The 24,287-nt window shown below is 40.4% G+C and overlaps 1 protein-coding gene across 1 annotated transcript in view; it reads left to right on the plus strand.

Annotated features, from left to right (window-relative positions):
- LOC134678134 (neuropathy target esterase sws-like) overlaps window positions 1-20,300 on the plus strand; it is a 42,608-nt gene extending 22,308 nt beyond the window's left edge. The window contains exons 2-18 of the mRNA XM_063536584.1: window positions 96-251; window positions 1,724-1,880; window positions 3,062-3,217; window positions 3,938-4,056; window positions 4,292-4,405; window positions 4,680-4,862; window positions 5,515-5,670; window positions 6,310-6,429; window positions 7,179-7,365; window positions 15,529-15,645; window positions 17,506-17,626; window positions 17,881-17,971; window positions 18,242-18,450; window positions 19,577-19,724; window positions 19,768-19,890; window positions 19,934-20,056; window positions 20,100-20,300. Of these exons, the coding sequence (XP_063392654.1) occupies window positions 96-251; window positions 1,724-1,880; window positions 3,062-3,217; window positions 3,938-4,056; window positions 4,292-4,405; window positions 4,680-4,862; window positions 5,515-5,670; window positions 6,310-6,429; window positions 7,179-7,365; window positions 15,529-15,645; window positions 17,506-17,626; window positions 17,881-17,971; window positions 18,242-18,450; window positions 19,577-19,724; window positions 19,768-19,890; window positions 19,934-20,056; window positions 20,100-20,300 (2,481 nt within the window). The remainder of the gene's footprint in view (window positions 1-95; window positions 252-1,723; window positions 1,881-3,061; window positions 3,218-3,937; window positions 4,057-4,291; window positions 4,406-4,679; window positions 4,863-5,514; window positions 5,671-6,309; window positions 6,430-7,178; window positions 7,366-15,528; window positions 15,646-17,505; window positions 17,627-17,880; window positions 17,972-18,241; window positions 18,451-19,576; window positions 19,725-19,767; window positions 19,891-19,933; window positions 20,057-20,099) is intronic.
- The last annotated feature ends 3,987 nt before the right edge of the window (window positions 20,301-24,287 follow it).

The raw sequence follows: 24,287 nt of genomic DNA on the forward strand, positions 1-24,287 counted from the left end.
CTTGTAACACAAACTACTATTGCTTGACAGACTATACAATAGGTATGTTAGAATGGGTATGTTCCAGGCGTCTACCATTTGTTTTCTTTTTTTAGGTGTTCCTAGAGTCAGGTAGAGCGGTATACCGTCAAGACGAAGAATCTGGCTCCACGTTCATAGTGCTGAGCGGTCGTCTGCGCTCCGTCATAACGCACCCTAATGGCAAGAAGGGCCTGGTCGGCGAGTACGGCAAGGGCGATCTGGTTGGAATTGTAAGTGGCAGAGTTTGGCTATGTAGCGAACCCGGACTGTGGCCGATAACATTAAGCCCCCCCCCCCCCCACATCTGGCGTCTTTCGAGCGTCGGTGTCTACAATTCTATGGCCGCTGCTCGACGCAGCGTCGACGCAACTGCGCAGCGACGTCATTTTTCATAGCGCTGACCAGACGCCGACAGACGCCGACGCTCGAAAGACGCTAGATGTGGGGGGGGGGGGGGGGGCTTAGAGCCTCATTTTTAGAGTTCTGTACCTAAAGGGTAAAAACGGGACCCTATTACCAAGACTTCGCTGTCCGTCTGTCTGTATGGCTGTATCTCAAGAAGCGTGATTGCTAGGCAGTTGAAATTTTCACAGATGATGTATTTCTGTTGCCGTTACAAATACTAAAAGTAACGAATCCTCGGTGGACGAGTCCGACTCGCACTTGTCCGATTTTTAGGGTTCCGTACCCAAAGGGTAAAACGGGACCCTATTACTAAGACTTCGCTGTCCGTCCGTCTGTCCGTCCGTCCGTCCGTCCGTCCGTCCGTCTGTCACCAGGCTGTATCTCACGAACCGTGATAGCTAGACAGTTGAAATTTTCACAGATGATGTATTTCTGTTGCCGCTATAACAACAAATACTAAAAACAGAATAAAATAAAGATTTAAATGGGGCTCCCATACAACAAACGTGATTTTTGACAAAAGTTAAGCAACGTCGGGCGTGGTCAGTACTTGGATGGGTGACCGTTTTCTTATTGCATTTTTTTTCGTTTTTTTTTTTTGCATTATGGTACGGGACCCTTCGTGCGCGAGTCCGACTCGCACTTGCCCGGTTTTTTATTTGTGCGTGACCTCTCTTTTCTGGGTACCGACATAAACGCTATCGAGAGCGTAACTTTCTATGCATCTCTCTCGTACTCGCAAATTAGTGGGAACGAGATGTATAGAAAGTATGTAAATTACGTAGACGTTAGCGTATACGTCAGTTTTAACACTGTCAATGACTCACGATACGGATACTAATTTCATTAGGAGTATAATATTGTAGTAGTAGTAGTAGTAGTAGTAGTAGTAGTAAACTCTTTATTGTACAAAAATACATATTAAAAATAACATACAATTAGTAAGAAGTACAAAGGCGAACTTATCCCTTTGAGGGATCTCTTCCAGTTAACCTTTGAGTAGATGAGAGGAGAGAGTGAAAAGACCGCATATTGCCTTCGTATTGCGTTCTTTATTGGGCGTATTGTCTTCGGTTACCGCGATAGTTACTCGTGAAATAAAATTATTGAAACTGATTATATCGCGTATATTGAATTCATACTATATCCGGACGTTTCGAACCATTTACAGCGTTCGTGGTCAACGGGTGACGGGTGGGGTAGTATGAATTCAATATACGCGATATAATCCGTTTCAATGGTTTTATTTCATTCGGAGTGTTGCGTTTTCAACAGGATTTCATGCGTCTTTCCCCAGGTGGAGATGGTGACTCAAACCCGTCGCAGTACTACAGTGATGGCGGTACGAGACTCTGAACTGGCCAAACTGCCGGAGGGACTGTTCAACGCGATCAAGCTGCGGTTCCCCGTAGTGGTGACTAGGCTTATCAACCTGCTAGGGCACAGGATATTAGGTACCTGCATTCATTTGCTTATTTTTATCATTCAATCATTCATTTCATTCACTCATTCATTTTATTCGCTCTTTTATTCCAATCACTCATTACTCGATTAACGAACCATATACAAAACCGCCTGGTTCTGTCACGGAACGACCTGACTTTAACCAAAGAGATTTTGAAATGGAGACTTACTGTCTTGCTAAATTATGTAGCTACATGATGACGTTGCTACACAGATGGCGTTAATATTAAAATTTAATAAGTTAACACATGTCTGTGAAATAATAAGGATCAAAGTTACATAATGGCGTTCTAACAGTTTTATCATCTGTCGAAAGATGGCAATAAATTTAAAGTGGCTATTTAATTTCTACGCCATGGTATAATAATAACTCTGCCTGGTACTCTCTTCCCGTCTTTTCTAGGTCACCTGACTGACACAAGCCTACGTCATCATGCGACAGCGCTATATGATAATATGCGATAGCGCTATATATTATATAGCTGCCATGTTATTGTGACGTAGGCTTGTGTCACTCTGGGAAGAGAAGACCATGTTTTACCTATTAGATTATGGTTCCAAGCCAAGTCCCATTTTGGGTCGCTGAGCCAACGGAGTAAGTCGGAGTACATAATTTACATTGACAATCCGTCTCTATGCACTCTGTTCTCTTTGCTTCAACCTATATTATTTGATCACATAATGTCCTCATCTTAAGCCAGATGAGGGTTCATCTGGCTTAAGGAGCCATTTGAGGGTAGATCTTGTTTAATTCACTTATTCATCCTCTAACTCATTTAATTAAATCACTCATTCTTTCAAAACTCCCGTACAGTCAGCAGCACAAGTTTTTAAGCGGGCGAGGTGTTCAAAATGATGTTGACGCGTCTTTATTACTAAGAGAATAAGAGCGTGTCAAGGTAATTTTGAACATCTCACCCGCTTAGCTACTTTTGCTGATGACTGTACTTCGTTTTAATTATAAAGTCATTATGGCGTTTAAAATAACACGTGCATTGCGTGGGCTATTAAATCAGCTGCAGACATTTCTTGGTCCGACTCTACTTTTGTGAAGCGCCGCCTAAGGAGAACTAGGAGAAAGTTAAAATTAAAACAGATTACTTCAATGTTGCGTATAGGAATTCCATAACACAGTTTATGATTTGAGTAACGTATGTGTTTTTATCAACAGGTTCATGGCAGAAGCCGACAGCGGGTCTCGGCGGAGCGGCTTTAGAGCCACGAGTTTCCGCGCACAATTTCTCAACAGTAGCGGTCGTGCCTGTGAGTGACGACGTACCGCTAACCGCCTTCACTTATGAGTTGTACCACTCGCTCTGTGCTATAGGTAAGTCTATGTCAAGTAGATAACCTAAATCTCGCGTCGCACGACTTTCAACCCTTTCTATATTCTGCTACACACAGTGACAGCTACGCTTTACCTGTCAAACGTGGCCGGTGAAAGAAACTTACAGATGTATGCAGTATCTTATGACAAGGGTACATAATAAATAATAGTACTAGGTACAGAAGACTCACTCTCTAACAAAACGCGTTTGTTACGATCAGGACAGATATGACCGCTAGGCGGTGACAGCGCCACGCGCGGTTATGGCTAGCCACCAAAATTGGTTTGGAACGGATGTATTTGTAGCTACCTGTTGCAAAGCGACGAAATCGCGGAATGAGCCACGCCTGACAAGGATCTTATTAGATCTGCTTTTAAGTAATTACTAGCTGCTGAACCAAACATCATTGGTGTGACAAAGGCGCAAAGGCTTCGGTGGCTTGGCCATCTTGAACGAATAGGAGATGATCGGGCGGTGAAAAGAGCGTTTGAGGGAAAACCGATAGGACGCCGCCCGGTCGGTCGACCTAGGTATCGATGAGCGGATGTGGTGGACGCTGATCTGCGCGAGCTCCGGGTTGATAACTAGCGAGAAACGGCACAGGACCGGGATCAGTGGCGAGCAGTCGTGTTGGAGGACAAGACACACTTTGGGTAGCTGCGCCAGAGGAGTAAGTAAGTTAAGTAATTTGGTCTGATCTACTTTTCCTTTGTTTGCAGGGCCGACAGTTCGCTTGACCTCAGACGTCATTAGAAAACTGTTGGGTCTCACAATAATGGACCCCAACAACGAGTACCGGCTCAGCTCATGGTTGGCGCAACAGGAGGACAAACACAAGGTACTATTTTGAAAAGGGAATCGGACACAAATTACGTTATTACAGTACAGATGTAGTGAATAATTGTATTCCATCAAATTTTCTCGGAAACGTTCGTATTTGTCATGCTACTCAAGTCAACCTCAGTACTTTTTGTACCGAGACCGACTGAAATAGCAAGACACGTTCGTACTTTCCGTGAAAATACGATGGAAAATAATTATGCGGTACTATGTTATGTTTTTTTTTGTTTTAGGTGGCCCTCTACCAGTGCGATCCTAGTCTAACGCAGTGGACACAAAGGTGCATCCGACAGGCAGATTGCATCCTGATAGTGGCTCTCGGAGACAAGCAGCCTAGCATTGGAAAGGTTTGTACATGTACATACACAATTACGTAATATTCATACATCTATGGTTCAAATTTAACGTTCCTTTCTTCGCATTTTACTTCTTATTATCATTATCATCATCATATCAGCCTTTTATCTTCAACTGCTGAGCATAAGCCTCTATTTTTCGTACGCCACTTATTTCCGTCCTGAGCCAATCTCATCTATAAGTGGCCCGCAGTCTGTCAAGAAAAATACTTTTTTAAGTAAAGAATATAGTAATAAATATCCCCCTTATTCCCTATGCCCACAGATAGAGAAAGAAATCGAGCGTTTAGCTATCCGTACACAGAAAGAATTAGTCCTCCTCCACCGCGAAGGCGGAGCGAACCCCAGCGGCACCGTCCACTGGCTGAACATGAGAACATGGGTGTCGCAACATCACCACGTGCGCTGTCCACATCGCATGTTCACTAGGAAGAGCCAGTATAGAGTTGTAAGTATACACTTTTACATTCGGCCTTATAGTTGTTGATATAGACGCCCAAGAATTGGTGTGCTGACACTGCGAAGGCGGAGCTAACCCGAGTGGAACTGTCCACTGGCTGAACATGAGAACATGGGTGTCGCAGCATCACCACGTGCGTTGTCCGCATCGTATGTTCACTAGGAAGAGCCAGTATAGAGTTGTAAGTATAGACTTTTACCTTCGGCCTTAGGTGATATAGACGCCCATAGAATTGGTGTGCTGACACTGCGAAGGCGGAGCTAACCCGAGTGGAACTGTCCACTGGCTGAACATGAGAACATGGGTGTCGCAGCATCACCACGTGCGTTGTCCGCATCGCATGTTCACTAGGAAGAGCCAGTATAGAGTTGTAAGTATAGACTTTTATTTTCGCCTTTAGTTGTTGATATACACGACCATAAACGAATTGGTGCTGATGTAGTGCATTATTGTTTACCATCGTATTTTCTTGGAAACGTTCGTATTTGTCATGCTACTTCAGTCAACCTCAGTACTTTTTGTACCGAGACTGACAGAAATAGCAAGACACGTTCGTAAGTTTTCGCGAAAATACAATGGGCAATAATTATATACTACATCTGTTCTGCTGGTGGATATTAACACTTGCCTTACCTTTCAGAGCGAGCTATACAGCAAAGTCCTGATGTCAGAAGCGAGCGTGCATTCGGACTTCTCCCGTCTCGCTCGCTGGCTCACGGGGACATCTGTGGGTCTAGTGCTAGGCGGCGGCGGCGCCCGAGGCGCTGCTCACGTCGGCATGATACGGGCCATACAGGTAATCTATGGGTAATCTAATCTAACGCCATCTATATTGCCCGTTTTCTGACAGAGACCTGATCCATTGCTACCTGCACAAGTTTTCGGTGGCCTGTTGGCAACAGTGGACCGGCGCCTTTGATGTTTGCGTAAATACCGACACCGCACAAGAACACAGTTGGGTATCATCACAAACTTACACAACTGCCCAAAAATTACAAACATTTCAAATAAGATGCGCTAACCCTGTAAGTAGTACCGAGTTACTAAAAATGGCGATGTATGCAGCTCGGGTGCGTGCGACCCACCCCTCGCCCCTCGCACCCCGCACGATTGCCCTGACTAGATGGCTTCGACGAATGACTGTATTGTTTTATTAACTGTCAATGGCAGTCAATAAACGCTTGACCACCCTAAGGTTGGTATTCCACCTATCCAATTTCTTTGTCCAATGTCAGTGCGTCTCACTCTCTCATAAAAGCAAAATGTGAGATGCAATACACATTGTTGAAAGTAATTGGACAGGTGGAATACCACCGTTAGACCCGTTGGAGTGATATAGCATTCGATTGAGGATTTTTTTAAATAATTTCACAAACTGCTATCAAGTTACTGTCTTATTCCGAGATTGAATAGAAGCCCATATATTTGTTTACAGGAAGCCGGCATTCCGATAGACATGGTGGGCGGCGTGAGCATAGGCGCATTCATGGGCGCCCTCTGGTGCATGGAGCGGAACATTACCACTGTCACGCAAAAAGCTAGGGAGTGGTCACAGGTAGCATCTCGCTCCGCGATTGTTGCACCATTTAGAGTCCTAGCTAAATTGGTTGTTCAATACTTACGCTATAGAATCTTCAATTTAGCATGAACCCTAAATGGCACAACAATCCCGTGTGGTGACTGTACATAAAACTCTCTTTTAGTAAGGTTTTGCGTATCATTCATTGTGTTGGTTTTTTGAGTATTTTGCAGCGATTGATAATAAACATAGCTGACGAACTAGCTCTGTAAAATGACCCCACACATATTGTGCCACGGTGGGTGGGGCGTAAATATTGTGCCACGGTGGGTGGGGCGTAAATATTGTGCCACCGAGCTATTTAGTTCACAAATGGCGGCCCGTTGTGACAGACGTAGTAAGAAGTATTTAGATTATTTCTTTAAGGAATAAATATGCCTTAATGTAAGGTTATATGATGTGCTAGCCCTTCCAACAAACACTGAAAATATTATAGATAGGTGTTTTTAAAATATTGTCATTCTTGGATTGTACTTATTATTTACTGTAAAGAAAAAAACTTATGTTGTGTGTTGCTGTGTCCGAGCGTCGACACTTTCTATATGTTTTCCGAGCAAATCACGGTCTCCCAGATATTATTATTACACTAATACCGTTCGAGAAATGGCCCCCAACTGTGAAGTAAATTATGCCCATTAAAACAAAACATAAATTAACCAAATGGGTTTATTCGTTTGTGAAAAAACGACGAACATACAAAAAAAAATATCACACCATTTTTCCAGAAAATGACCCAATGGGGCAAGCAGCTAATGGACCTGACATACCCAGCGACATCTATGTTCTCCGGGCGACAATTCAACACCACAATCCGTACGACCTTCGGAGAGGTCCACATAGAGGACCTGTGGCTACCGTACTTCACCGTCACCACGGATATCAGCGCGAGCTGTATGCGGGTGCATAGGCATGGTGAGTTGGACCTTATGTGTTGCACGTTAAGGTTGGTATTGGAGTACAAGAGATGAAGTCAGTGCTAGTGCAGTCGGAGCGGTCATGGTGTTCAAAAATATCTGAACACGCATTCTAAATCCAAATCATTTCGACTAGCTATCTTGATCACTACATTGTAGGGGGCTATTCATAAATTACGTCATTTCAAATTAGGGGGGGGCCTGGACATCGGATGATGGTAGCATGACGTAGGAGGAAACGGGGTCATTCGAAGCATGATTTTTGGATGATTTTAGGGGGGGGGGGGGTCAAAAATCGTCACAAATGGATGACGTAATTTATGGACAGCCCCTAGGTAGTGCAAGTGTAACAAACTAGTGATGGGGAATCTCTTGTACTCTGATATATTTGGTTTTCAATCGACATGAGAATAGTTAAGGGGCCTAACCTCTTGATGCCCGATGTTCCGTATTTAGAACATACGAACAGCAACATTCTTAAGTGTCCATCGGTGGACCTTATTACAAAAGGCATAAGGTCTACTGATGGACAGTTAACAGTGTCGACGATGGTACTATTCGTTGTAGATTAATAAAAATATATAGAGTTAGACCAAGAAAAGTCTGCAGTGATTTTGATAGCTCACGCAGTGCAAGTGTTATTTTAAACGTCAGACTTCTATGTAATTATTGTAATTATGACGTATAAATAACACTTGCACTGCGTGGGCTATCAAAATCGCTGCAGACTTTTCTTGGTCTAGCTCTATATACACTCGAATTGAAGGTATGTTTACAAAAACAACATAACTGACTACACTGGTTGACACCTGAAACGATTAACAATGTTCTTAAAAAAGTGTCAACCGCTCTAAGCAGTTATGTTGTTTTTGTAAACATCCCTTCAATTGTGCTGGGTCTCAAGAGGTAGCTAAAAGTGTATTATATTGGAAACACTCGGTTGGAATCGAAATCATTAAGTGGCACCTGCTTTCACACGCGCTTTATTTGATTACAACGTACACCTACACTGTACAGTCACCTGCAATAATATCTTACACTGCGAACGCCGCAAAACTATCTGACACGACGTTATTTGATTTAAACTTTCACGATTATTAAACATTATCAAAACCGCACAACGGGACTTAATCGCGCATTTAAGTTTTAAGATTTACCTCCGACGTTTCGAGGACGGCGTTGTCCCCGTGGTCTCGGAGAACACTGGCTCAAGTTGACATCAACATCTTCTAGCCGCGCGAGTACGCGATTAAGTCCCGTTGTGCAGTTTGATAACGATGTTATATGTAGAGCCGTAAGAGCGTGTCACATATTTTTGCGGGTGACTATACAAGTATACACCTATTTAAAATTAAATTTTATGTGAACTAACGTTTATGAAGCAGGTATTTATACGCTTTAATCAGATGTTCCAAATACGGTAGCTCTAGTGTAAAATTCGTTCGATAGCGTGACATGGGATTTCGACTTTCCAAAACGTCCCGGTTAGCGCGCCGTTCCAAATCCCATACAAAATGAGACTTAACCCAAACGCGTACGTCACGCTATCGAATGAAATTTACAATAGGGATTCTGGATACCTAACTTGATTTTTTACATTGTTTTTATGATTAGGTAGAAAGAATGTGTGTGATTTGTTTTTGCAGTATCGATTATAATTATTATTTGGATATAGGTATACGTAGGTAACATTAAAGTTTTCAATTTTATCTCAATGTATATGTTTTGCTCTTTTAAACCCATGATACTTACTTCTGTTATCAGTTTTGTTGCCTTAAGATTTTACCAAAGGTATATTTGCCGAATCGAAGATATTCGGTATTACCTTAATACATTTTACGACAGTTACTACTTACCTAATATCAAAGAGTTATTGATTGTGTAAGATGTGTAAAGTCTAAAATAAATTCGAGTCTCGAATGACATTTGATGCATATGGCACTACGCGGCTGCGTATACTAGCCGCCCAGAGGCCTATAAAAAGCTCTCCTGTTCCGTTCTTCTTTGAAACTTTGATTTGACTAATCAAATTTGCATTTATTTTAGCAAGTTTTGATGTCTGGCCGGTTCTTGGATATTGTGCGGTAACTCTGAATGTCAAACGATGAAGTTTGAGCATTCAGTGACCGCATAACGTGGCGCAGTACAACGCTATCAGAACCCTTAGTGTAAGGCCTGAGTGGACGCTCGAGTTGAGCATGCAGCGGGCCGGGGCGTGCGGCGTATATATTAAACAAATGAAAACGTATAGGAGCGGCCTTAGTGCACGCTGCTCAAATCACTTGTGAGCCCAACGCCACGCTGCACGCCCCACCGAACGCTCCGCTTCGAGCGTCCACTCAGGCCTTACACTTAGTAGTGGTAAAAGTACACTGTGAATTTCATTCGATAGCGTGGCAAGCGTTCGCGTTTGCGAAACGTCTATTTTTGTTGTATGGGATTTGAAGCAGCGCGTCAAACGGGACGTTTTGAATACTTAAAATTCTATACAAAACGGCACGTCACGCTATTGAGTGAAATTACTTGTTCGGCTGTCAAACTAAGATAGCAAGTTCATTTCTTAGAACCTGCCTCAATTACAATCAATAACTCTTTTCCAATATTTAATTTAATGTTTTTTGACTAACACACCACATTCATGGACAGGAAATTGTTTTTTATTACGTAAGTTTGTTGATCCGCTTCCGCTGACACTGCACCTTTACTAACCCAAGCCATGAGTATGTAACAAATACACGAAACCATTTTACATTGTAGGCAAAACGTCGGTATGTTAACAAATTAACAACATCTTATACAATGTGTTAAATGGGTAAATGTTAAGGGCGGTAAGCACGAATAATTTGTTACATTAACCCACCTACAGATGTAGTGCATAATTATTTTCCATCGTATTTTCACGGAAACGTACAAACATGTCTTGGTATTTCAGTCAGTCTCGGTACAAAAAGTACTGAGGTTGACCGAAGTAGCGTGACAAATACGAACGTTTCCGAGAAAATACGATGAAAAACAATTATGCACTAATGTAAATGCTTGGAAATCGATTTTTAGTCTGTTAGTATTTTTAACTTTGTTTAATAATGTTCTTTTTAGCATTTTAAGTATTATAAAGTTGGGTCCGGTAAGAGCCATTTTCGTATAAACGTTAAACGTTATTTAAACGCTAAAGTATATATTGCATGACAAGTATAACGAGATACAGATGTAGTTCATAATTATTTTCCATCGTATTTTCACGGAAAGGCACGAACGTGTCTTGCTATTTCAATCAGTCTCGGTACAAAAAGTACTGAGGTTGACGGAAGTAGCATGACAAATACGAACGTTTCCGAGAAAATACGATGGAAAACAATGATGCACTACATCCGTATTGATGTAGATTTACCTCAACAGTCTGCAGACCAGTACCGAGGAGATATACACAACGCTACACAATTAAAAGAAAGCCAAAATAGCTATGCATTTCAGTAACAGAATAAGTATTGTTTAAGTACAATAATGTGTGACTACTTTGTTCTTAATCTTACATGTCACATTTTACCGTCGAAGACACAATCTTAAAACTTTTTACTTTGCTTAAATTCAGAACAAAGGATTGTACGTTTTTTTCTGTATCTATCAGTTTCGTGCAATATTTTTACAAAAAATATTTAAAAAAAACTGGGAAATATCCTCGTATAAATGTCCATTACGCCTTACACACCATCTTTTTAGGGTAACACGAATTTCGATTTCTAGAGCTTAGTGGGTAAATTCAGTATAGTATAGACATTAATGGTGCCTAAACATGCTAACTGCGATTATTTTATTCTGATACAGCATAAACAAACCGATAATTACGTGCCTACAGATGTAGTGCATAATCCTTTATCATCGTATTTTCTCGGAAACGTTCGTATTTGTCATGCTTCTACAGTCAACGTCAGTACTTTTTGTACTGAGACTGACTGAAATAGCATGACACGTTCGTACGTTTCCGTGAAAACATGATGGTAAAGGATTCTGCACTACATCTGTGCTTCTACAGTGTTCCTAAATACTGTTTTAAGATTGTGTCAACGATCTAAGTCATACCATGAAGGCTTGTCGAAAATGCGTGCATACACCTACTGCGGTCCGTTCATATCATTGTACGTTTCTCGATAACTACGATGATTGTGTTTTGTGACACTCAGTATGACAATGTTGGTCTCCGTGTATGTTTTACGACGGTTTAATTTAAGCACTGGTTTTTTTTAAATCTAAGCAGTATTTAAGTACTATTTAAGCGTAGGATTATGATCGTTTTAATTCTTGGATATTCTTCAATTAAATTTTATCTTATCTTAATTGAGTGTTGAGTTAAGTTCTGACCATAGTTGAGACTATATACAGATGTAGTGCATAATTAGTTTCCATCGTATTTTCACGGAAACGTACGAACGTGTCTTGCTATTTAATTTAGTCAGTCGCGCTTCAAAAAGTACCGAGGTTGACTGAAGTAGCCATGACAAATACGAACGTTTCCGAGTAAATACGATGGAAAACAATTATGCACTATATCTGTACTGTTAGACTATGTAGATAGATGGGTCGTTTTACAATGTTTATGTTGAAAACTAATGAAAACTCTCCGCTTTCTTTTTGAAATCTGCTTTGCAATTTTCTATATTTAAGAACAGTATTTTAAAGGTAATTTTTTATTGGTTCATTTTTTGTATATGACTGCCAACATTGTCGTATTGTCTATTTCCCCGCGTCGTCCGCTACAGTATTTATTTTTTATTTTGTACAACCACACTCACCTGCATTTATATGTGCTCGTATGTTTGGTCGAATTGTGTACGGGACTGTACGTGTCGTGTTTTAAGAGCTATTATTATGTATACTTACATAATGTCCCACGCTATAGTGTAATGAGAAATGTTGAATACGCTCTGTAATTCAGCCTTACGTATATCTATAGTTTGGCTAACTAAAATCATTGTACAGATGTAGTGTATAATTGTCTTCCATCTAATTTTCTCGGAAACGTTCGTATTTGTCATGCTACGTTAACCTCAGTACTTTTTGTACCGAGACTGACTGAAATAGCAGGACACGTTCGAAAGTTTCCGTGAAATTACGATGGAAATTAATTATGCTCTACATCTGTACTAGCATGGACGAATGCATAACTTGATTTTAGCTTAGCCAAGCTTTTGGCTGTATGACAGAACGTTAATAACGATTTTTAAGCTGTTTCTGTGAAAGTACCGAACGCTGCTTTTTTGCAAAACCAAAGTTGTGCAGTGAATAGTTGTATAAAATAAACACAACACATTAATATCTTCTAATGTCGACATTCATTTTGGAGACTTCAATTTAATATTTTTAAATTTTACTTACAGATGTAGTGCAAAATTGTTCTCCATCGTATTTTCTCTATAACGTTCACATTTTGTCAAGCTACCTCAGTCAACCTCATTACTTTTTGTACCGAGACTGACTGAAATAGCATTTCACGTTTGTACTTTTCCGTGACAATATCATAGATAATAATTATGCACTACATCTGTATATGAAGGCGTTCCGTGTTTTTCAAGACAGCTTACTTATCTAATTATACTATGCCCTAAACTTCCCCGTAACAGTAATTTTTGATATATATCTATAATAACGTATACGAATCCGACATTAGCTTTCTGGGTTTGCCATTGCTTATCTAATTAAAAAAAAAGAAGAGGAGCTTGTGATTGGTTTACCGAATAATGCTTTGGGAGTTCCTTATGTGGAACATTTACTAAAATCATGGTAAATAATTAAAAATCGATGCGTTTCAATGTCGGGTTGGAATAAGAGGAAAGGGGACGAGGTCACGTGACCGCTTCTCCATTCAAACGTAGGCTCCATTTTCCTCTCTGGACACTAACATTATAGAAAATATTTTTACGGAATTTGATTGTTTTTTGATTTTTATCGATTTATTATTAAATTAATATAAAGGTTATGAGCTTTTAAAATTTTCACATTTTTTAAATCGCTCCTAACTCTTACAATAATCAAAAAGTCGAAAAATATCAAACGAGGGGGTAAAAATATTATCCATAATGTCAATATTAAGGGAGGAAAATGGGGTCTACGTTTGTATGGAGTAGCGGTTGTCCTTTATCGTCTTAAACAATATGTATGTTGTATTGTTTGCATCATGTTTCATATAAAACCCCTTTTCTTCACGTATATGCATGAGTGTGGTTTTTGTTACTCATATTTTACACATATTCAATAAAGTGTTATACTCATATTTTACATATGATTTTCTGTCATCAACTCTTATTCTGTTTTGAACCGTACGTGTGGATGTGTTATCGCTTGACCACTGTCAATATTTCGTATAATATGATATATTTTTAAATTTTAAGAAACTTGACATATTATATTTTAGTTGAAATAACTGGTAGTGCCTATATCCAGAGTCTTCAACCAAATTTTTAAGTGTTTCATATAATTAGCATTGTGCTTATCGAATGTATTCTTAAACTTATTGACATTGATATTTGTAAAATATTCTTTAAAATTTGATTTAAAGATTTACCAATAGTGAAAATAATATGTTTTATATTTGCTCAATTTTGTTATACTGATATTAATTCAGATGAATGTATGTCATTTGCGAAAACCCTAGTCTGCATTTGGATTGTGCAGGAGTCTATATGAGCGGCTAAAGTGGCTAAACAAACAATATAGAGAGTGTACTCTCATATTTAAATATTTTATTTAAAATATGTTATGTATAGATTTTTTTTTTTGCTTAACTTTGGTCAAAAATCACGTTTGCTGTATGGGAGCCCCACTTAAATCTTTATTTTATTCTGTTTTTAGTATTTGTTGTTATAGCGGCAACAGAAATACATCATCTGTGAAAATTTCAACTGTCTAGCTATCACGGTTCCTGAGATACAGCCTGGTGACAGACAGACGGACGGACAGCGAAGTCTTAGTAATAGGGTCCCGTTTTACCCTTTGGGTATGGAACCCTAAAAAAGTACATCGCATTACCTACTTATATGTAAAAGGGTCTTCAGAATGGAGGTTTCTGCCTTCTGAATCCTCAGGTCAATTGCGAACTGCAAAGGACTCCGGAATAAAAAAAAACAGGTTGCTATTTTGAGCACGTCTGGGGTAGACGCCGTTACCGCTGCATTTTATGGGGCAACTCTAGTAACTCTCCGGGCGGATTCGATAGACCGCATTATCAAAATTAACGCAGATTTATAAGTATTCATCCTAAAAAAAATGTCCCTGAAATATATGATAACCCATTTTTATGGGCTGGTTCCTTTTCCAATAACTACATATAATATACCTATTATGGGAAAACTAGAAATTAGTAAAATGTATAACAACGCAATATTGCATTTCAATTGTATTTGTTTGGTTTATCTTATAATATTTCTATGTACTTCTATACTATATCTTTGGCGTTAGTGTTCCATGAAACTTACTGGGAACTATAACTACATATACCTACATTATTGTTGTGTTATTTATGATGCACTTTCACACTGCAAAGTCACATTTCACCTCTGAGTAGTGCTGGACTCTATTTAGCTCTGTATATTTACTACAAATATTAAAATTTCATAAGGTGGCGGTATGCTTATAAGCGAAGACATTGATGAATACGTACGATAACACATCAGCTTTATAAGGTTACGGTTTAAAACGTACAGACATAGTGCATAATTATTTTCCATCGTATTTTCACGGAAACGTACGAACTTAAATCGCTATTTCAATCAGTCTCACTACAAAAAGTACTGAGGTTGGCTGAAGTAGCATGACGAATACGTTTCCAAGGAAATAAGATTGAAAACAATTATGCACTACTTCTGTAAACCCTTCAACGCAAGTAGTATTTACTCTCAGCATGTGTAGCATGCGCTTAAATACTGTAGCGATCTTCGTTCACCATAGTATAAGGAACCATAACTCTGCATCTCTTTAGCCTACTCATTCTATTTATCGTTCATTTGGGTTGGTAATACTAAACAATCTGAGCCACTTATAATAGGGGTACATCATTCATTTCCTTTCCATGGATGGAGCACTGTATATTAAAAAGAAACACTAATTTAAGAGCATCGTAAAACAGTATAAATTCCAAATTTGAAATTTGAAACGCCAATTCGCGCCACAGGTTCGCTGTGGCGCTACATTCGCGCGTCGATGTCTCTGAGCGGCTATATGCCGCCTCTCTGCGACCCGGTAGACGGCCACCTCCTATTGGACGGCGGTTACGTCAACAACCTCCCAGGTAAACCAATCACATGGCACCGGCGTCTGTGTGAGTGTTACGGTTGCGATGACGGACCTATAGCAACGCTCCGACGTCTGCGATAACGATGCGTACGAATGGGCTACATGCATGAGAAACCTTTTATGACGTTTGTTCAATTTTACGTTCAAAATTAAAGCAAAAGTATAAAATCCGCTATTTTTTGTATCAGTTTTGGAAATATAGATATTTAGATATCAGAGTTTGAAAACGTAATATAACCAAAAACTTATTTTTCACGGTTCTTTCATACATTTTGGTGCTGGGGGCCGATTTTTGAATTTCGACCACTCGATTTCGTGTATTTCGTGAAATTATATCTCCACTACTAGGCATTTAAATTCTACTAATACAATTGAAATCGAGTGGTCAATGCCAATAGATTTCAAATTTCTATAGCTCGGATTTCAAAATTAACATTTCGCCGTTTTCCACCGATTTTCGAGTGACGAAATCGAGCGATCGAAATTCAAACATCGGCTCCCAGGCGTACCGCACGCTTTTTGTATGGAGCGTTACTCGCCACATTTATTATCTAAATTTTTAACTTTCGAGGGTACAATAGATAGCAGGTTTATAAGAAACATTTTAATATCACGGAAAGTAGAATCGATTGGCATCTTTGAAAAAATCATGCATGTAGCTAATTACGATTAGGCTGAGTGTAAATATGAGGGGTGTTGAGTATTTTTTTAAACTATTTCTAATGGGATTAGTTTTATGATGGCTCTGTAACAGTAATTTCAAACATGCGCGTCTCCATGTTTATGGGTATACTTTTGTAAATAACTTGGATAAATTATTCTTCATTTCTCCATAACTTCTATATAGCAAGCTTTTAGATAGGATTAGCAAAATAAATACGTTTTCTATTTTTAATGTAGGCTAAAAAACCTGGTACGTATTCCTTACAAACCTATCGCTTCACCGCACCGTCACTCTAACACCCTCATATTGTTTACACTCAGTCCCGAAGGTAAGTAATGGCAAGCCCGGACAGAGCGGACCGACGGAACGGATAGATAGAGTCACCATGTACAGATACGTTGTGGAGGTACTGCCGGGCTTCGATGAGTATAGCGGGCATATTCCCGCCGATCTGCGACCCGAAGGATGGCCATCTGCTGCTGGACGGGTGCTACGTCAATAATGTGCCTGGTATGTATTTTATTTTTTAATTTTGGAATATATGACGAGACGAAGGAAAAACGATAGAAGGTCAATTTATCCTAATTAGGCTGATTCACACAGAACGAGCCGCCTCGTGAGGAAATTGCCGCGTGAAGCAGCTTGGTCGGTGGAGACATGCCTCGGGCGAGGCACGCTTCTATCACTGAGCTGCTACACGCGGCAATTCACTCGCGAGGCGGCTCTTTCCGTGTGGAATCCACCTACTGGCTCTGTGATTCTTTAAAGGTCGCGCTAAATACTCGGTTCAGTAAACAAGGTAATAGGTAAATTAGGTAATATGTTGTGCTGTCCAAGTGTTATGTGTTACGGTTGGAACGTTATAAGTTATCTGTTAATTTAACAAAATGGAGTGTTATCGTTTTTCCTTTAAGCTACTCAGATACGAATTTGTTGTTATTATTGTTTTGTATACCTAAGGAAAATGATTTTGATCTTTTTTCCTGATTAATACGCCATTATCACACGCGTTTCTGCGTATGGGTTATAATCTATTGAGAATTGACTTAATTTTTAATATTTTCTTAAGATTAGAATAGGTAACCTTAAACAAGATTACTTCAGATGGTCTAATCATCTTAATTAATAAAGCATAAAGTGTTTACTTAATTTGCCGTTCACATGTAAACATGCAAATTTCGACGTCCACAGCCGATGTAATGCGCTCGTTGGGCGCCAAACACATCCTAGCCATAGATGTGGGGTCCCAAGACGACACGGACCTCACGAATTATGGCGACGACCTCTCCGGATGGTGGTTATTATGGAAAAGGTTAGCCTAGATACTTTATTTACCATTACATTGCTTAATCGCCGAATGATCAATATCTCTGTGTCCCACTCGTACTCGTTCGGATATGTCGACTTGTAGCAAATATTGGTATTGAACTTGACCTTGAAATATCACGATAGGCAGGTGCTGGCACTTTGTGTGTGTGTGTGTGTGTACACAAGTAGATACGCTCTTAAATTGATGCCAACTGCCATACAGCGAACGACCAGACTTAAAATCGCGTATCGTTTCAGATGGAATCCATTCACAACCCCGGTGAAAGTGCCAAATTTGCCAGACATACAGAGTCGACTCGCCTACGTATCATGCAACCGGCAATTGGAGGTAAGTTCGTTTGCGAATGACATTTGTAGCTGTAATTTCTGCCTCGTACGAACATGCCTCTACAGGAAAAGCGTACTTACTACTCAAGTGCTCATGTTGCTTCTCCTGACTTTTTTTAAAAATATTTCTTTGCCGGCCGAGCGGTTGTCTAATGTCTACACACTCTATCATTGACAGTGTCATTACATGTACATATTAATTCAAAAACGACATTTGTGCTCACTCGTATTCTAATTGCGATGTTAAATATTTTCATTTTTTTTTCGGTAGGAGGTGAAAAAATCCGACTACTGCGAATACATCCGGCCTCCGATCGACGCGTACAAAACTCTCCAGTTCGGCTCTTTCGACGAAATCCGGGAGGTGGGGTACCGGCACGGCGCCGCCTACTTCGAGGGGCAGCGGCGCGGCGGTGGCGGCGGCGTGTCGGGCGCCGCCGCCGACTCCAGGCGGGCTGACGACATCCCGCAGCTGACTGAGTGAGTGGCATTACATTAGGAATTTTCACTTCAAAAGAAGTGGTTACTTTTTTCTCCTAAATCTTGAGTAACTAAAGTGTCATTCTATAGAACTTGCTAACTGTGTAAACAAATCGCCATATTGAAACTGTCAATGATGATTCCAGTATGGCGGTTTGTTTACATAGTTAGTAAGTTCCATATAATGACACTTTAATTATGCATTGAATTATAGTGTCGTTTACATTTTATTGTACTTGCCGCAATATTGGATATCATAGGAACACTAGCATTGCGGAAGCAAAAGTTAATTATAACATTTATGACTACTTTTAAGGTTAGGAAAATTTGAATCTTACCTACAGCACTGTATAGCTGTAGGTTAATGTGTACAAACCGCTCTAAAGCTAAATCCACGATTTTGAATATCGTAATTTGAGACCCGAAGCAAACTTTTACGATATAGGGTACATCGCCAATTACTAGCCACCCCCCAATTACTGGCCACTTAATTTGATTTCTATTTATAGGTGAACAAAGTTCATTTTAGTATATAAGGTACGAAAATCCAATTATTAGCCAGTTTTCAATTACTGGCCACCTATTCCAAAAATGAATTCTATTTACAGATAAATAAAACTCATTTTCAGTATAAGGAAAATGGCCAGTAACTGAAATTTATCCACAACCCACTCGTTCAATAACTGGCCGCCTCTTACAAAAATGAGTTCTATTCACCTATACACAGAATTCATTTTAGTATAGGTGGCCAGTAATTGAAAACTGGCTAATAATTGGCGATGTACCCTACCACAGCTTACTGACTGAGTGGTTAGGTACTACTTACATTAAAATGGTATTCCACATATCCAATTTCTTGGTCCAATCTGTATTGCGTCTCTTATATTGCTTAATGAGAGAGTGAGACGCGATGGCATAGGACAAAAATATTGGACAGGTGACTCTAAAATACTATCGGAATGGTGCGCTTTCTCTAAAGAGCGGGAGAGACGGGTCAGAAAAGTTTTCAGATATCAACCTATCCTGGTATTCTTTGATTTCTATTCACTATTACACTATTTTTTAGATCTTCCATTTGTATTTTTGCATCGTTACCATAAAACTTTATTACATCATCTCTTTCTAGCTACACATTCACGGATCTAGCACAGATGGTGTGCTCGGTCCGCACGGGGCGCGGCACTGACAACGACTCCTCCTCCTCGTCAGACTACGAGGAGGACCAGAGACACTTCGAGGGCTACGCCTCGGAGCCCAGCGCGGGCATCATGGAGGTATCCACATCTATTATACTACACATTCACGGACCTAGCACAGATGGTGTGCTCGGTCCGCACGGGGCGCGGCACTGACAACGACTCCTCCTCCTCGTCTGACTACGAGGAGGACCAGAGACACTTCGAGGGCTACGCCTCGGAGCCCAGCGCGGGCATCATGGAGGTATCCACATCTATTATACTACACATTCACGGACCTAGCACAGATGGTGTGCTCGGTCCGCACGGGGCGCGGCACTGACAACGACTCCTCCTCCTCGTCTGACTACGAGGAGGACCAGAGACACTTCGAGGGCTACGCCTCGGAGCCCAGCGCGGGCATCATGGAGGTATCCACATCTATTATACTACACATTCACGGACCTAGCACAGATGGTGTGCTCGGTCCGCACGGGGCGCGGCACTGACAACGACTCCTCCTCCTCGTCTGACTACGAGGAGGACCAGAGACACTTCGAGGGCTACGCCTCGGAGCCCAGCGCGGGCATCATGGAGGTATCCACATCTATTATACTACACATTCACGGACCTAGCACAGATGGTGTGCTCGGTCCGCACGGGGCGCGGCACTGACAACGACTCCTCCTCCTCGTCTGACTACGAGGAGGACCAGAGACACTTCGAGGGCTACGCCTCGGAGCCCAGCGCGGGCATCATGGAGGTATCCACATCTATTATACTACACATTCACGGACCTAGCACAGATGGTGTGCTCGGTCCGCACGGGGCGCGGCACTGACAACGACTCCTCCTCCTCGTCTGACTACGAGGAGGACCAGAGACACTTCGAGGGCTACGCCTCGGAGCCCAGCGCGGGCATCATGGAGGTAACCACATCTATTTAACTTTTTTGTCGAATCAAAGAGAAATATAAGCAAAGAATGAGTGGTGACTCCATACATCAGTATTCTTATCAAAACAAGAGTTATTTCGTAGTCTACATCTAACGTCAAGTAGTGGAACTATCGTTCCGCTACTTAACACAAGATGTCATAAGAAGTGTCGCTACTGACGAAAAATGTACTACAAAATATAACAATTTACAACTAATATTAGAAGCAGAAGGAGTTAAAAATAGAGTTCCAGTTAATCCTGTTTATAATATTAGTTGGAAATTGTTGAGCAATAGAGTTTTCGTTCGTCGCGACATCTATTGTCAACTAGTAGTACTGATAAATTCCACTACTTGACGTTAGGTGTCGACTACGAAATAACTTCCGTGTTGGTAAGAAAACTGATGTATGGAGTTTCCACTCTTTCTTGAATATATTTTTCTATGGTCGAATTAAATTAAATCCTTTTCCAATCACAGGAAGTAGATACCTACTCCTGGTTGTAGTTAGAAATAGTTGTAAGACGCGTGTGGTTTTCACCTATTAACTGTAGATCAAGTGGGGCTTATAAGTTAGGGTGGTATTCCATCTGTCCAATATCTTGGTCCAATGTCGTTGCGTCTCACTCACACATTAAGCAAAATGTGAGACAAAACACACATTGGACAAAGAAATCGGGCAGGTGGAATACACTACCCTTAGATCTAAGTCCTGAGCAATCTTAAAGACTTGAAATTAAAGTTCTACTATAGATGTAGTGCATAATTATTTTCCATCGTGTTTTCACGGAAACGCACGAAAGTGTCTTGCTATTTCAGTCAGTCTCGGCACAAAAAGTACTGAGATTAACTGAAGTAGCATGACAAATACGAAAATTTCCGAGAAAATACGATGGAAATCGATTATGCACTACAAATGTACAGAAGTGTTGCTTTCAGTAGCGTAACTATAGAGTGGCAGTGGGTCAAACGCCACGTGCCCTCGGCCCGAGAGATCGTAAGCACAACCCCATTCGATGAATTCACTATGGGCCTCAGTTGAGATATAGTTTGTAGGTTTCAAATAGAGCCCGAGCTAATCCTTTTGTCTATTGTTAAGTAAATCCGCTCGTGCCACGTGCCACAACCACCTGCATAAAAAATACGTACTTCGGTTACTGAGTACCGGCGAGTCGAACGCTACAGAACCAGTCTAAAATTTGTCATCGAGATGCGACAAAGGCGCGTTATCGGAGAGCGCATTTACACTGGTTTTTTGAGCGTTGAACTAGTCCGCGCTCAGGTGCCAAATAGAATAATGAAGACCCTTTTTTGCAGGTAGTAGCATGTGCGGTTTTACTTAACAATAGACAATAGGATTAGCCGTCGGACTCTATTTGAAACCTACAAACTATACTCGTAGTTACGCTACTGCGTATTGCTGGATAAAAGATAAATTAACTAATTGATCGAGGCCTGTAAAGTTTTATGAATAAGGGCTGATAGACTATGCGAGAACTCCCATGCGAGTTTCGGTATCGTCTTGGGTCGTCCCATTCGTTTTTCGTCAAGTTCTCAAATTGGTCCTATTCTGCTTTCGTCACTCATTCTACATTCGTCACAATCGTCGGTGGCTTTCAATGTAGAATGAGTGACGAAAGCAGAATAGGACTAATTTGAGAACTTGACGAAAAACGAATGGGACGACCCAAGACTACCCGATACATACGACATACCCGAGTTTCATACCATTACGGGTTTTGATTGGTCGGTTGAATTGGACGTAACCAACAGTCCGCAATATAACTAAAATCGCATGCGAGTTCGCGCGCCGTCTAAATCAACCCTATGGGGGTAAAGGGGCACCAAGTAACATGGTATTTCTAATACACGCAGATGTCTTCAAGCGTTGAGGAGGGCGCGGCATGGATCAGTGACACTGAATTGGTACATGGCACCGTAGTTCGGGTTTTTTTTTTGTTATTTTTTTTTATATGTGCGCTGGGAATAATGCTTGATTTTCTGCCAAAGGTTGTGGTTTCGTTTGTCACGAGGTTACTGGTATCGAACAAGTTGTAAAAGTGTCAATTTGCGCTTCTAAGCTAAGAACCAGTATTTTAAATGGAAATTGAATGCAACATGTGCCAAGTTACAGACAGAATCTGAAAGTTGCATTTACAAGTTTATTTGTTTTGAGATACCGGGTTGTAGCTTAGGAGCGCAGTAATTACGTGCCCAAGAGTTTGACAGCTTAAGAAGATTGTGACGTTTGTTCAACTCTAACAAACAAATTGACACCTGTTTCAGCTGTCAAATACTAAGCACGATTTCTGTCCAAGACACCTCTTCTATTTTTAACAACTCTTTAATGGCATTATAGACGCTGTACGGCCTCTTAACATAACATGGTTTGGTTGTCAAACTTATATTTTACAGTCTAGTTGTCACATAATGAGTTGCATCGCGCCTTTACGCGTCTTAATATTCGCTTATCTACACTACTGTTGTGCGACCGCACTTTTTACTTACTTTTTCTGCACAATTATTTTCTATTCCTTCCTCATGGTGGTTATAGAATAGTACATTATTGCAGAGGCCGGGAAAGGGCAATTCGTGGATGAGTTTCGATTTTGTCAACAAAGAAGACGAATCCACGAATTGCTATTCCTGCCGAGGCATATATAGTGCTTTTCTCCAAACATGCGAGGAAATAAGCTAAAATAATTATTATTTAAGCATCAAGCATCACTCAAATCAAACCTTCACATCCAAAATGTCAAAAACAATTTCCCTCTTTAGTTAATTTTTAAAAGTTAAAGGCACAAACTTATTCTGCCATTCAGTACCATTCAATATTCGTTCATTCAATATAATTGCGCAATATAGTTTGTCATACCAACTTTTCAGTCAGTAAGAACTAGGAAAACTACACCCATCCTTTTCTTTTGGGTGCTAGTACTAGTGTAAGACAAAGATAGTATGATTCTCTTTGTCTATGTTTGAAATGAGAAAGTCCTTTGACAAACTATGTAAGCTTTATGAACACGGATGAGATTTAAAAAATTATAAAAATAATCTTTGATTTTATTAAGCAGTATTCGCACGATCATACACGTGAAATGATAGCTGATCGGGTCGTGTAGAAGCGGCTCGCGGCAATAATAATTGGCTGTTTGCGTTTTTTATTATTAAAAAGTAAAAAACACTACAGTAATAAGTTATTACTGTTGTGTTTTTTTACTTCCCGTCCGCTAGAACAGGACAGCGATAGTTTGATGTTTTTTAGTTAGAGTTTGACATTAACGAAGAACTTCCCGTACTATTTTTGCTACAGTAAGGTGAACATTTCCGAGCATATTGGAGAAAATAGTTTTTTCTTCCCTCCAGCCGGAAAGCGGTCACTTTCGGTTAGCTGTGCTAAACGAAGTTAACGCTTTCCGGCTCCGTCGAGCAAAATAGTGAACACACCTAGGCCAGTAAATAAGGAAGCCTGGGCTTTGCCTCGGCCGATAATTACATGTAATCTCTATCTCTGTCTCTCTTAATTCGTCTATTGCTTATAGTTGTTGTTGTAATCGTAACAATTTTTGTCAAACAACGTAGCGTATAATATAACAACATTACATTGATCTAATTATAACAGTGCTTGTATATTGACATATTGATCGTGATCACCTTTTTTATTGTTACCATATCCGGGTCGATATAAGTCTAGAGAAACTTACCGTGGATCATTCTAAATTCTAATT

The sequence above is a fragment of the Cydia fagiglandana genome, chromosome Z (genome assembly GCF_963556715.1).
Source record: "Cydia fagiglandana chromosome Z, ilCydFagi1.1, whole genome shotgun sequence".
NCBI lineage: Eukaryota > Metazoa > Arthropoda > Insecta > Lepidoptera > Tortricidae > Cydia > Cydia fagiglandana.